The 14,196-nt window shown below is 41.0% G+C and overlaps 1 protein-coding gene across 3 annotated transcripts in view; it reads left to right on the top strand.

Annotated features, from left to right (window-relative positions):
• VPS41 (VPS41 subunit of HOPS complex) overlaps nucleotides 1-14,196 on the top strand; it is a 193,136-nt gene that overhangs the window by 162,506 nt on the left and 16,434 nt on the right. For all 3 annotated transcript variants that reach the window (XM_032643131.1, XM_032643133.1, XM_032643132.1), the window contains 4 exons: nucleotides 1,589-1,733; nucleotides 3,900-3,941; nucleotides 4,092-4,142; nucleotides 6,883-7,020. In XM_032643131.1, coding sequence (XP_032499022.1) covers nucleotides 1,589-1,733; nucleotides 3,900-3,941; nucleotides 4,092-4,142; nucleotides 6,883-7,020 — 376 coding nt within the window. The remainder of the gene's footprint in view (nucleotides 1-1,588; nucleotides 1,734-3,899; nucleotides 3,942-4,091; nucleotides 4,143-6,882; nucleotides 7,021-14,196) is intronic.

Genomic DNA, 14,196 nt, shown 5'->3' with positions numbered 1-14,196 from the left:
AATCTTTCGTAAGCCTCCGGTCAACAACGAGAACATAAGGTAAGGAAATTGTGTGAAACTTACAATAGTAATGTCATCTGCTTCCCAGAGGAGAGGAACCCTACCCAGAATCACTTGGTAGAGGCAGTGGTTCAGCTAGGGAAGGGTGCCAGGTCTTAGACTCCTCAAGCAAATCAGTTTCCCAGTGAGGCGCTGGATTCTGTCATTCTTGGATCTGCAAGTCAGTAAATTTCTCAAACCACAGATTCCTTATCTATAAGATCACAGGTGACAATTCCTTATGGGATGGTTTTCATGAGAATCTTGCATGATACCACTACACCAGTGGTGCAAGGGATGGTTTTTTGTTTTTTTTTTTTTTTTTGCGGTACGCGGGCCTCTCACTGTTGTGGCCTCTCCTGTTGCGGAGCACAGGCTCCGGACGCGCAGGCTCAGCGGCCATGGCTCACGGGCCCAGCCGCTCCGCGGCATGTGGGATCTTCCCGGACCGGGGCACGAACCCGTGTCCCCTGAATTGGCAGGCGGACTCTCAACCACTGCGCCACCAGGGAAGCCCCAAGGGATGGTTTTAATGAAGTTTCATCATCAAGAGCTAAGTGCAGTGCCTGGCACTGAATTAGGGCTTAGAAAACGGAAGCCTGGTTAATGCTTTTCATATTCATTGGGTGCTTTCGGTGACCGGGCTTTTGCCATATGCCTATGATGCAGAGGTAGATAAGATACACCCATGCCCTCTAGGAACTTCGGTTTAGTGAAACAAGCAGCACACTGCAGTTAATCTCAGAGAGACCATCCCGCTTCAGCCCCTCAACACTCCCCCCGCCTCAGACAACCCGTTCCAGCATCCTCATACATCTTTTGCCCAAGACCAAGAAAGGTACACCAAAATGGCCTAGAATTTCAGGGCTGCTTAAGACTTTGCACAGAAGGGGACACGTGTGTGGCCTTCTGAGTTGGAACACTAAGGAATTTCTTCTGGAAACTGTTCTAGTTTTCCTTGGATTCTGTAGTACTAACATGGTACTGGTAATACTATTAATTCTGTAGTGCTAAGAATGGATTCCCAGTGCAGTTTAGGTTCTGTTGGCATTTAGGAGCTGGCTTAGGGAATTAAGCAATGTGAAAAACACTGTTTCAACAGGAAAACACATTTAAATTTTATACAACCTCCTTGCAGAGAAGCTTTTGGAATATCACCCCTTTGTCAGCTGAACACTGCTTGTAAGAATTTTAACTGATTTTTCTGTTACTAGAATAAGAATTTCCTTCATGTGGGGTCGTAATTTCTTTGGTAAATGGATTTCTCTAAAAAATTTTGAGAGTTTACTTTTTTAAGAAAAATTTTATTAGTTGAATATTGTAAATATTCTAAAATTTTGGTGAGATGGGAAGCAAGGTTCTGAGAAAGAAGTACTTATTGGTCACATATAGTTAAATCCCAAGGAACACTTTTCTAAATAAAATTAGCTTTTCTCTCTAAACAAGTTTTTCAGTTTTCATTAATGTAAAACATGATTTACATGTGTGTATCTGTGTGTTTTATTAGATGTGTTGGTGAACATTAATGTAAAAACTTTTGTCTCACCAGGTACACCTATGACAAAAACTATGGCAATGCTCTGGAAATATACTTAACGTTAAGACATAAGGATGTTTTCCAGTTGATCCACAAGCATAATCTTTTCAGTTCTATCAAGGATAAAATTGTTTTATTAATGGATTTTGATTCTGAGGTAATGTGTTTCTTTTTTTTTTTAATTTTTATTTTTTGGGTTTTTGTTTGTTTGTTTGTTTTGCGGTACATGGGCCTCTCACTGTTGTGGCCTCTCCCGCTGCGGAGCACAGGCTCCGGACGCGCAGGCTCAGCGGCCATGGCTCACGGGCCCAGCCGCTCCGCGGCATGTGGGATCTTCCCGGACCGGGGCACGAACCCGTGTCCCCTGCACCGGCAGGCAGATTCTCAATCACTGCACCACCAGGGAAGCCCTTAATTTTTATTTTTTAAAAATTTTTCTTGGAGTGTAGTTGATTTACAGTGTGTGTTAGTTTCAGGTGTACAGCAAAGTGAATGAGGTATAATGTGTTTCTTATTTTCCTACTGGTAAATTATTTGTGCTGTCCCAAGTTTTTAATAATTAGACATTTGTCCACATGCTGGAGGAGTTGATAAATCACATAACTTGGCTGCATGCTGGTCATGTTCCGGGCCTTCTGACCCTCCCTGGATGTTACTCTAGTAGTCGGCATTGAGGAATCCTTTACTTGATGTGTTTATTCTGTAAAAGCAATCATAATTTGACGTGGAACTTTTGAAGTTGTGTTTGTGTGTATGAAATAATTTTATTTTGGTAAAACCATTCATATAACTTATAGAAACAGAGAATCTAGCCATATGCTTTAGCTCATTCAACCCTACTAACTGTATGTCCCAGAATTCAAATTTTAAGTAAACTACTTTGATGCATTTGTTGCAGTTTTATTCCTTGGTATTCACAGCTTTAGCATGTGGAGTTTCCACTGGTCTCAGATGATGCTCAGACTGATACATGTGGGATGCATCACTTTATTACAGGACACATTTGAAGAGTGCAGTCAGTGCTTGTCTCAGGAGGGCACCCTACCTCCACAGCTCACAGTGGCTCTTGTAAAGTGATACACACTGTGTGTTTTAAACAAAGAAAAGTTAATGCAAGTGCTAATGATGGAAAGAAAGAGATTCATACAACACAGTGGTTCTTATTCCAAAAAATCGAAATTTTAGTTAAAGAGTAGAACCCTTAAGGCTCTAAAAGGGTCGCTTGAATTTTTAAAAATTTTATTTTACTGTATTTAGTGGTATTATGTGTTATATATCTATTACGTGCTATATATTAGTCTTCACACGCTTAAACAGGAGCTAAATCCACTTTTTTCTGAAAGATGCTTTTAGCCCATTTTTCGAAGGAGTCAAGTCCCTAGGCAGTACAGATCTAAAAATAATTAGTGCAGTTCCCAGGAAGTTCAGGGGACAGAGGTTCTGCTTTTCTGGAAGAAGATGATGAAGAGGATGAGAAGCTTATATAGAAATTAATTACATTTTCCCCATATCCAGTCTCCCCTTACGCCGACCCCACTCCCATGTGTCTCAAGAGCCTAGTTTTGCCTATGAAGCTATAGACAAAAGTTGAATGAGCTCAAAATAATTGCTATTCAAGAGCATGGACCCAAGTTAAGGAATCAGAGAACTTTGTAATTAGAAAATAACTTAAGGATAATCTCTTCCAACTTCCTAATATTTCAGAGAGAAAAAAATGTTCGCAGCAGACAGGTAGGCAATGTAATAGCAGAGTCAAGGACAAGACCCAGGTATTCTGTATGAGGCTCAGTCTGGTGGGCTGTCTTCCCACTACCTCTTGCTACAGGCACTGTCTAACTTGTGTTTCATGAATGTTAACGGTGGCTAAAGTCAGTTCTAAAAATCCATAAGCTTTATATCGTTATGAAGCTTCAGCTATCTTTTCTTTTTCTTCTTTTTTTTTTTTTCCTGACTCTTATCCTCTTCTCCACATAAGACCAGCTTCTTGTATCTGTGGAATCTGTAGAGGGACTCAGTCAATATTCAGGTGGCCAGAAGCAAAGCTCATTTTTGTGGTACTGCACACTCTACAGACGTTTTGTATTAGTGAGTCGTAGCAAGGCACTATTTTAAGTCTATGCAAAGCACAGAGACCTCAGATTAAAACACATTTTCAAATGCATTTAGAAATATCTCACTGAAGGACCACTGTAAAGCTAAGAACCTTATCTGTGTAAAATAAGCCCTCTGCCTTTAATGGTGATACCTTATCCAATACATTGTATTCTGTGTTCTCTTTTTTCTATGGCAAATTTCAATGACTAGTTACTTTTTCATATTGCAGAAAGCTGTTGACATGCTTCTGGACAACGAAGATAAAATTTCAGTGAGTGCCTTTTGTTTTTACATGTGTTCAAACAGATGAGTGTCTGGGACCGCTATCGCCATAAAGAAGAGAGATGTTTGTCAGATAATTTTGCAGCTATGTTTGTGTCCTCCTAAACTCTACATTAAAAGAAAAATTTTTCTTCTGTAGATTAAAAAGGTAGTGGAAGAATTAGAAGACAGACCAGAGCTGCAGCACGTGGTAAGCATGACAGTCCTCTCCTTTTGCCCTTTGATTGAACAGGAAGGCAAATCACCTCACAGCATTGGTTTGAGGAGACTGGAGTGAACACTTCGGGTTCACATTCAGACGGGAGGTTTCTGGAATTACATTATAATGCAGCATATGCTCTGAATCCAGATGAGGGATTAATAACAGCTCACAATCGAATTGTGATTAAAAGAAAAACGTTATCGCATTTTTGTGTTTTCAAACTACGCCTGGGAGTAAGCACCTTCCGTTGACTGGAAGAAAAACGCGCAACCTGAAAGTTGAGAATTATGTTTTATAGCCCGGGAAAGCAGCCTCTCAGATAGCTCTGAGGGACTGTTCCAGAGAGGTAGGGGGAACCAGGATATATAGGAGTTTTTGCTGAAGGAAAAAACAACAACAACATGGCGTCAGACATCAAAAGATTACTGCTAATCACACACACACACAGACAGACATCTCCGGTTAATGATTTTAGTGCCTTTCTCTGTATGGGAAGATGGGGGAGTCTGGGCTCGTTGAAATTATTCCTTACACATGCAGCTTAACTATCTCGGGCCACTAAGTGTTTTTCTCCATCCTGAATTCCCCTCAGGGCGCACTGGGGGTTGGGGGTTGGCAAGGAGCTGCGGTGTCTGCGGGCTTGATGGCGGGCAACATTCCTTGTTGACCAGAGTGACAGGCAGGGTACAGTTCACTTCTGTAGTTACCATTTAATATAATTATGGCATAAATTACAGCAAAGCCAGTGCCCTGACCTGTGCTCTGTGGATATCAAGTTCTCCTGCCTAGAAACACCACACAGCCATTCCATGTTCAGGACCACAGAGCGATCATAGAACAGAGCCTTGTTTTTTTGTGTCTCACCCTGACATTCCTTGTGCCCGCTTCTCTTGTGTGGTCTTGTGCTGGTGCCAACAGTCCCCTGATTCTAGATTTCCTTTGCGGGGGTTGGGAGTTACTTGGATTCTCTGCATCGCTGTCGTCATGGGCGTGAAGCAAGACTAGATGTTTTCCACGTCCTTTCAAAATTATACAAGAGAAGTCTTAAGTGAAAATAGGGATTGTTCCAGGAGGACTGTGGACATCAAATAAGATGAGGACTCTTGTATGTTTGCCCACCTCTTTGCACCCCAGGAGGGGGGTTAGGAAACAGAGTGTTTTATTCTAGTCCGTTTTATGCATTGACGCCTTTGAAGACTCCAAGATAGGAATGTGAGGTATTTTGGGGGTTTCATTTGTTTTGTTGTTTTTTGCTCAGAGGTTGTACAGATGCTTCTGCCCTTTTGTTCATGGTTGGAAATGTCCCGATTACCTGCTGACCCAAGCAAGGTACCTCTGTGCTGGCCACCATTGGATTTGTTTACAAAGCAGTGATTTCTGGCCTCCTTAAGCCATGAGACAGGATTACAGGCAGGAGGTATCTAGCGACAGTGTCATTAGGGCAGTGGTGGAATGGTGGTGGAGCTCACACTGAAGTGGCCCATCTTCCCTGTCAGGCAAGGTAATGTCTCTATAAATCTGCCCTGAAGGTGTGACAGAGCCTTCCAAACCTGTCTGCGCCTCTGGGAAACTGCAGTGTGTCCATTCACACGCTGACCCTGCGCCAGTGTACCGGCCGGAGTCTGCCATCAGATCGTGGAGTTCTGTCTGACTCCCCCCACCTTCTTGCCTGAGGGCAAGGGGAGCAGGTAACCCGAGGAAGGGTTTCTCAGTGTGCTTGTGTCCTGGTTAGGCTTCTTTAGTGACCACGTGCAACAGCGAATGTCAAACCCCGGTGACCTCATTCCCATTCACACCTTCAGGGCCGGTGACGCTCTGTGTTTCTGAAGAACCAGTCCACTCAAGGGGCGAACGCACTTGGTGTGATGAAGTCCCCCCGCCTCACGTGGGTTCTGGGGTGTTTGTGTACGTTTAACATGAACTAGACATTGAATGTCGATTTCTGGCTTCCGCACGGTATATTGATAGACTTGCCTCCAAGTAGAAAGTCACTCACTCACTCCCTTGGAGGTCCATTAACTTTTTCAGACGGTCAGGGAAGGGAATCAGCTTTGAAAGTGGGTTCAGAACACCTGTACTCTTCTCGATTTTTTTACTTTTTGAGGTCACCAGGAGAGGCAGCCTTTCATTGCACACACAGATCTCGGTAAGACTTAAGGAGAGCAGATGCAGAACGTATGGGAATGAATTGAGCGCCTTTGCTACTTGAGTCCTTACGAACATGCTCTCGACTCTACCCCCTTTTACATAAAGGACGAGAATGTTTATGATCCAGGAGCACCACTGATCAAGCATTTCGTTTCTGAGGCGAAGCAGATGATCGTGATGGTATTAACCACTCCTGTCATTAACAGTTCTGTGGTGCCGAGTACGTGCCAGGCATGGTTCTGAGTGATTTACAAATGGTAACTCATTCAGCTCTCACAACCACCCCAGGAGATTTTTGCAGATGGAGAAACGAAGGCACAGAGGTTAGTGACCTGCCCAAGGTCACATGGTCAGTGGCAGAGCCAGGTCACTCGGGGCCATTCTGGAGAGAATGTCAGCATATCCTTGCTCTCCCCGAGGTGTTCTCCTTTCCACTTTCCCTTCACCTAGAGATTTTTCCTGAAAACTGCTTTTCTGCCAGCCTCTCCGTGGAAGTTGTTTGGAACTGAAAATAGCAGTGTTACACAGGTATTGCTTTTCTTATGTTAATATTCCTGGTTTATTCCTTTGTTCTTTTTAGTATCTGCATAAGCTTTTCAAAAGAGACCATCATAAGGGGCAGCGCTACCACGAGAAGCAGATCAGCCTTTACGCAGAATTCGACCGACCCAACTTGCTTCCATTTCTCCGAGACAGTATCCACTGCCCCCTTGAAAAGGTAAGTCACAGACGCCCCTGCTCAAACACTTCGAGGTGACAGAGTCATCACTGTTGGTAAAAGCTCTGGGTTTTCTTAGTCTTCCTGTCTCTGCTTAACCATCCCCGTTCAAGGGGAAGCCTTGCTCTCAAAGCAGTAGGTTTTGCTGGGTATTCTGATAAGAACAGGAGGTCCTATTGGATTCGATTTTGGTGAGAAGCTCAAGTATTTCTGTACCAGGTTTAATTGGAAGAAAGGTTTAATCCAGGGTCCAGGACTCAGTCAACCATAAAACACTGTCGGGAGTCTGAGGCAGTTTACCAGCATCAGGATGGGACCTCAGAGTCAGCCTGGGACGGGGACACGGACCGCCCCAAGCCGGAGGCAACTGCCCCAGCTGGGACTCAAAGTCGGTAACGTCAGTCCTACACCCCCTCTGCTTTAAATACCCACCTTACATATTTTTGTATTTCTCTCTCCCACTACATTCCATTATAGTTTTAATAGATATAATTACTAGTCTCTCCCACCATCCTATAAATTCTTCAAGGATAAGGAGTTTGTCTCACTCATTTTGATAAACTCAGTAGCTGGCACACATTAGACACTAAATGTTTTTTGCATCCTGACCGAGTTAGTGAATGGATAAATTGATACACACGAGGTTCTAGTTAGGGCTCAATATGAACTAGTAGGTGTTATGAGCCTGCTGTTTCAAAATAAACTATAATACTTACTATGTGTGTACAAGAAACTGGCCGGTAGAAGACCATCAGTTTCGTTTCCCATGGTTCTTCAGACCATCTGGAATACTCGCTACCACCTACAAGTGTCTTACTAAATTCAGATGGCCAGAGAGCAAGTACTTTCCATAGTCACCTGTGTGTATCAACAAAACATACTTATTTGACCCATAAGAGATACGTACTAAGAAGGTGACTGACAAAGCAACTTTTCTAGTTGCTTCCTCAGCCCATGATGTTTGACTTCAAATGTACTGAATCTACTATGAGCCAGTTTCAGCTCAATGCATTCTCAAAGTCTGCAATTACAAAAAAAAATCTTGCCTGCGTATTTGTTTATGAAAGACATTAACATTTTATGTTCGGGCCCTAAGGCTGTTTCTCAAGAATAAATTTGGAAACACATCATCTTAAAAAAGAAAAGCAAACGTTCCTCTCTTTTCTCACTTTAGAATCTATCATCTAGAAAAAGAGGGAGAATCTTACTCTTCGAGTGCCCGTTTGTTTTTGTCTCACTTTTGGAGGAAACATCGTTTGTTTCCAGGAGGACGTGGCTGTAGCCCGCAGACTCCTCAGCCAGAGCCCCGCACGCAAGCGTGATCAGCACCCACCCAGGCTTCCTTCTTCCCATTCACTGAACACAGGTGCAGAGGGCCCACAGAGATTCCATAACGTTCGTGTCTGGAACACACTTTCAACCCATCTGGTTTGCAGTTTTCCAGTCCGGTAGTGTTCAACAGAAGTCACACTGCTCCGCTCGGAAAGGGAGCATCAGAAAATCTCCACCCCACACATGGTACTTCTAATACAGAGAGCTCACTTGGAGCATTGTGTAGACCTTTTTGAGTTTTTCTCTCTCATCTGCTGAGAAGAACCAGTTGCATGTAAGAGAACTCAACACAAGCATCTGAAAACAAGTATGTTTTAAATAGTTCTTTTTTAAGTTATCTCATGTTTTCCACTGAAAGAGAATTTTGAACAAAATGGATTCGAGATGGTAGTGGTGGAAACATGTCATTATAATCAAGTCAATAATCCACATTTTTAGCTTTCATGTTAAAGGTCACTGAGGCATCTTTATAAGAGATTATCTTTGCACCAGACTCCACTGTGGGAAATCTGTATATTTGCAAAAATATACCACTATCCTTGCTCAGGTACCCCAAGCCATCTTAAAGCAGATTTTCTTGACTTTCACTCATTAAGGATCTCATTCCTTTCTCCCTAGAAACAAGAACTCTGTGCACACGTAATCATCTTAGAAACCAATTCCTTTTATGTTTACTTGTAACATGAAAAAAAGCTACCAATTCATAAAAAGCAAAGTAGATTTTCCCTCCATTAAAAGCATCCTACTAAAATATGACACAAATGAATTTATGTACGAAACAGACTCAAAGACATAGAGAACAGTCTTGTGGCTGCCAAGAGGGGTGGGCGAGTGAGGGATGAATTGGGAATTTGGGATTAGCAGATGCAAACTATTATATATAGAATGGATAAATAACAAGGTCCTATTGTATAGCAACAGGGAACTATATTCAATATCCTGTGATAAACCATAATGGAAAAGAATATGAAAAGGAATGTATATATATGTATAACTGACCGACATATATATATATATATATATATATGTACATATATATATATATACATATATATACATGTATAACTGACCGACAGAAATTAACACAACATTGTAAATCAACTATACTTCAATAAAACACTTACCAAAAAAAAAAAAAAGCATCCTAAACATGCTGACGGTAAAATGAAAGTCATGGGGTACAGATTCACCTGTTTTGTCTAAAGAGAGACTCAGAAAATTTGGTCTCCATTTCTACTGAATATAAAGTTAAGAACTTAAAAAATTTAATCCCCCCTTCCACCCACCCCCAAGACATCTCTACTTCAGAATAGTTTATAGATTGTTTAGTCCAAAAGACGTTGAGGTTGTATTTTGGTGTTTGTTTTTATTTTAAATGGGAAGTGTTTAAGGCTTCATGGCATTCAGAGCATGTGGACTCCCTACTGTAGATAATTCAATTCCAACAGAATACAGCTCTGTCTTCTTCATTTCTGGTTGTCTGCCTTTGCTGGGATTGGGTAATCGGTGAGCAAAGGGGTGAAATCTTCAAGAATCCAGGTCAAATTTATTTTGACTTGATTGAAATGCCTCAGTCAATAGCATTTGGCTGGAAAGTTTGTAGAGACTTTGCATCACATTAGAAGCCCTTTAGGAATGCAGTTACCAAAGACCAGAGTTCAGGATTTAAAATCACCACAACTCTTACATTCCAAAATGAATCATAAGTTTTTATGAAACTGTTCATTCTAAAGGAGATACAGGGTGGGTAGGAATTTATAACATCTACAGCAATTTGAGAAGACAATAAACATAGGCTTTAAAAAAAAACAGTATCCCGAAACAGTTTTGGTTGTACTTCATCATGTGTGCTGTGCTTTCATGTTCCTTGTTTTTATTTAATCTCTACAAAAGTGCAGGTCGGTGGATAAAGTCATTTTATACATGACAAGCTGAGTCTTCAGAAGTTGAAAGAAACAACCCAAAGTCTAGAGCTACTAAGTCAAAAGGCCAAGACTTGGAACCTGGGTCTCAACTTCAGGTTCCGTATTCTTTCCTCCAGGATAAGAAAACATTTTTCAGGTCTAAACAGTTAATTAAAATTACAACAGTAACAAAGATATTCCTTAGTACTACGATAATCATGAAAGACATCGGTTCTTAAACTGCTCTTTCTTCTGTAATTTCCAGGTATGGTCATCAGGCACTAGTTTTCATTTGCAAACCTGATTTGCTTATGCCTAGAATAGTTAAAAGCGGAGTATCAGCTTTATTATTAATACCTCAATCTATGATCGCTCTCATATCTAACGGCATTCACAAGGTGGCAGTATTTATGAATTTGGAGGCATAAAGTGGGAGATGCACAGTTTATAAATTTTCCTTAAAGAAATTGAAAAATAAGACTGGATAAAAGATGACAGGGTCTAAGGCTAGGTAGAAATCATCATATAGTCTATATAGTTGATAAGGTTTCTGTTAGTTAACCCCAAATTTCTAACTCTGTTACTTACCTTTACATTAAATCAGGAGAAGGAAAATTAAAATATTATTTTTGCATCATTTTTTACTCAATTTCTGTTATTATTGTCTTGTCACTTTTTTGTTTTCTATTATTCTCCTTTCCTGAGCTTGTGTGTGTGTGTGTGTGTGTCTCCTGTTGGCTTTAAAAATCTTTGTTTCCCTACTCTTTTCCTCTAGAGGGAGCTCTATGGCTCAGGAACATTCAAGAATCTAAAATAAGAAAACATGCTTTTATGCTTTACTTGTGTCAGTAATAGAAAAATTCTGTGTGCCAGAAATTTTTTTCTACACTTTACTCGAAAGTCCAGAGATTTCTAGAGTCTCTACTTTCTCATATATGAGAAAAGGGTTATTCAAAATACTGTTAGGAACTCGTCATAAAACATTTATAAATCTGTGAAGTTCAAATTGCGGAGACCCAGATTACCTCTGAGCTTGGTGTTACACATCTGCCTGTCTTCCAGACCACTCTTGACTCCAGATCAGCCTTCAGACATTTCTTCCCACATGAATGGTCATTTTTGACAGTCCAGCAGTGATGAAAATGGGCTACAGTCTACTCTAACAAGGTAGCCACTAGCCACATGTGAGTAATTGAAATACGGATAGCGAGGAATGGAAGTTTTAATTTAAATTTAAAGAGCCACCTATAGCAAGTGGCTACTATCTGGGACAGCTCAGGTGAACCTTCAGGCCACAAACTCTCTTTGTGGTTTGAGACCCTCATGTTTTCAAGCATCCTCTTGTGTTCAAGAATAGGAGGGTGGCTCTCTTTGCAACTCCTGAGTGGTACCTTAAAGTGTCAGTGAATTTCCAGGTGCCCAGTTGACTTATGGATACCTTTTAGTAATACACCACTTTAACCCTCATACTCATCTTTATTCACATTATCTTTCTCTAAACATTCTGTAATACTTATCCAATTGTATTACTGTTACCGAACACGAGTTTGTGTGCCCGACACACAGTGAGGCCAAACCAAAACATCGGGGTTTGGAGCAGAGAAAGTTTTATTGCAGGGCCATGCAAAGAGACGGGTGGTTTGTGCCCCCCAAAAACCCGAAAGGGTTTCTGCAAAGCATTTTTAAAAGCAAGGTGAGGGAGAGGCGTGGTTGGTTGCTGCAGACTTCTTGGTGTAGGAATCCCTTGTTCTTGCAGCTGTCCACAGTAGGTCAGGTCAGGATGTTCCTGTAAACCTTCAGCAAGACAGATGTTACTCTGTGTTCTGCAACTTTTTCTCTCTATATGAATGGAAAAGTGTTACACCCTTAAAGGTCAGAGTCTTGGAAATGGGCTATCCTGTGTATTTTAAGGCTCTAGGCAACATTCTTAACTGGTAGCAAAGGCAATGGAATACAACGGTTAAAATATAAGAAACAGATCCAATACGGAGTCAGATTTGTTCTACCATTTGCCGTCTGTCTGTGAATGACACAGTCTCACCAGGCCATACACTGTTCGTCCATCTGTAATCTTCAGCAGCGAGCACAAATCAGTTGGTTTCTCAATAGTTTTTTCTTGGAATAGTCCCAGACCCTCTGACTTACAGTTTTGCTTTTCCCATTACTATTTAACTTCTCACGTGTGTATCCTGTCTTTGCTCCAGTATGATTCCAGAAGAGTTAAGAATTGGTTAAGAAAGTTCCATTCTTTATGATGATGACTTATGGGTACGACCATATAGAGATTCGTAAACCGTGTTTTAAATCTGAACGAGTAAGGATTTTCTAATTATGAGTTAGGATTTGCTTCATCTACAAAGTGATAAAAATACAAAAATAATGATTTAAACAGAGGAGCAGTTTAGTTCTCTATCACGTGCAAGTCTTACTGGAGTGGTCCTGGTGGTGGTAGCAGCCACGGGGTCAGAGACCCGGGCTCTTTTCTTGTTTCCCCCACCTTGTATGACCTTGACCTCGTGATGTAAGATAGTATCATCCATGTTTCCAGCAGCAGTTTAGATGAAAGGATTAAAAATGAGAGCAGGGGTTCACATTCCCAGAAGCCGCCATCCCACGTTTTTGGTTCACCTCCGTGGTGGACACTAGTCACATAGCTCTCCTACCACTGGGGAGGCCTGAAGGTTTTGTTTTAATTCTGGGCAGTCACACACCCACCTAAAATCTTATTACTATAGAAGAAATGGGTAAAGGATATTGGGGGAACATCTAGCCATCTCTACCATGTAATTTTTTAAACTTAATTTTTATTGGAGTATAGTTGCTTTACAATGCTGTGTTAGTTTCTGCTATACAGCAAAGTGAATCAGTTACGTATATCCCCTTTTTTTTAGATTTCCTTCCCATTTAGGTCACCATAGAGCACTGAGTAGAGTTCCCTGTGCTATACAGTCGGTTCTCATTAGTTATCTATTTTATACATGGTAGTGTATATATGTCAATCCCAATCTCCCAATTCACCCTACCCCACCCTTCTCCCCTTGGTATCCTTAAGTTTGTTCCCTACATCTGTGTCTCTATTTCTGCTTTGCAAGTAAGTTCATCTGTACCATTTTTCTAGATTCCACGTATAAGTGATATTATACGACATTTGTTTTTCTCCTTCTGACTTACTTCACTCTGTATGACAGTCTCTAGGTCTGTCCACATCTCTGCAAATGGCACTATTTTGTTCCTTTTTGTGGCTGAGTAATATTCCATTGTATATATGTACCACATCTTCTTTATCCATTCCCCTGTTTGATGGGCATTTAGGCTGCTTCCATGACCTGGCTATTGTAAATAGTGCTGCAATGAACATTGGGGTGCATGTATCCTTTTTCAATTATGGTTTTCTCCAGGTATATGCCCAGTAGTGGGATTGCTGGGTCGTATGGTAGTTCTACTGTTCGTTTTTTAAGGAACCTCCATACTGTTCTCCATAGTGGCTGTACCAATTCACATTCCCACCAACACTGCAAGAGGGTTCCCTTTTCTCCACACCCTCTCCGGCATTTGTTTCTAGATTTTTTGGTGGTGGCTATTCTGGAGACTGGTGTGAGGTGATACTTCATTGTAGTTTTGATTTGCATTTCTCTAATAATAAGTGATGTTGAGCATCTTTTCTTGTGCATTTTGGCCATTTGTATGTCTTCTTTGGAGAAATGTCTATTTAGATTTTCCCATTTTTTGATTGGGTTATTTGTTTTTTTGATATTGAGCTGCATGAGCTGTTTATATATTTTGAAGATTAATCCCTTGTCAGTTGCTTCATTTGGAAATATTTTCTCCCTTTCTAAGGGTTGTCTCTCCATCTTGTTTATGGTGTCCTTTGCTGTGCAAAAACTTTTAAGTTTAATTAGGTCACATTTGTTTATTTTTGTTTTAATTTCCATTACTCTAG

The sequence above is a fragment of the Phocoena sinus genome, chromosome 9 (assembly GCF_008692025.1).
Source record: "Phocoena sinus isolate mPhoSin1 chromosome 9, mPhoSin1.pri, whole genome shotgun sequence".
NCBI lineage: Eukaryota > Metazoa > Chordata > Mammalia > Artiodactyla > Phocoenidae > Phocoena > Phocoena sinus.
The sequence above is the reverse complement of the archived record's forward strand: the minus strand, read 5'-3'. Positions and strand labels throughout refer to the sequence as shown.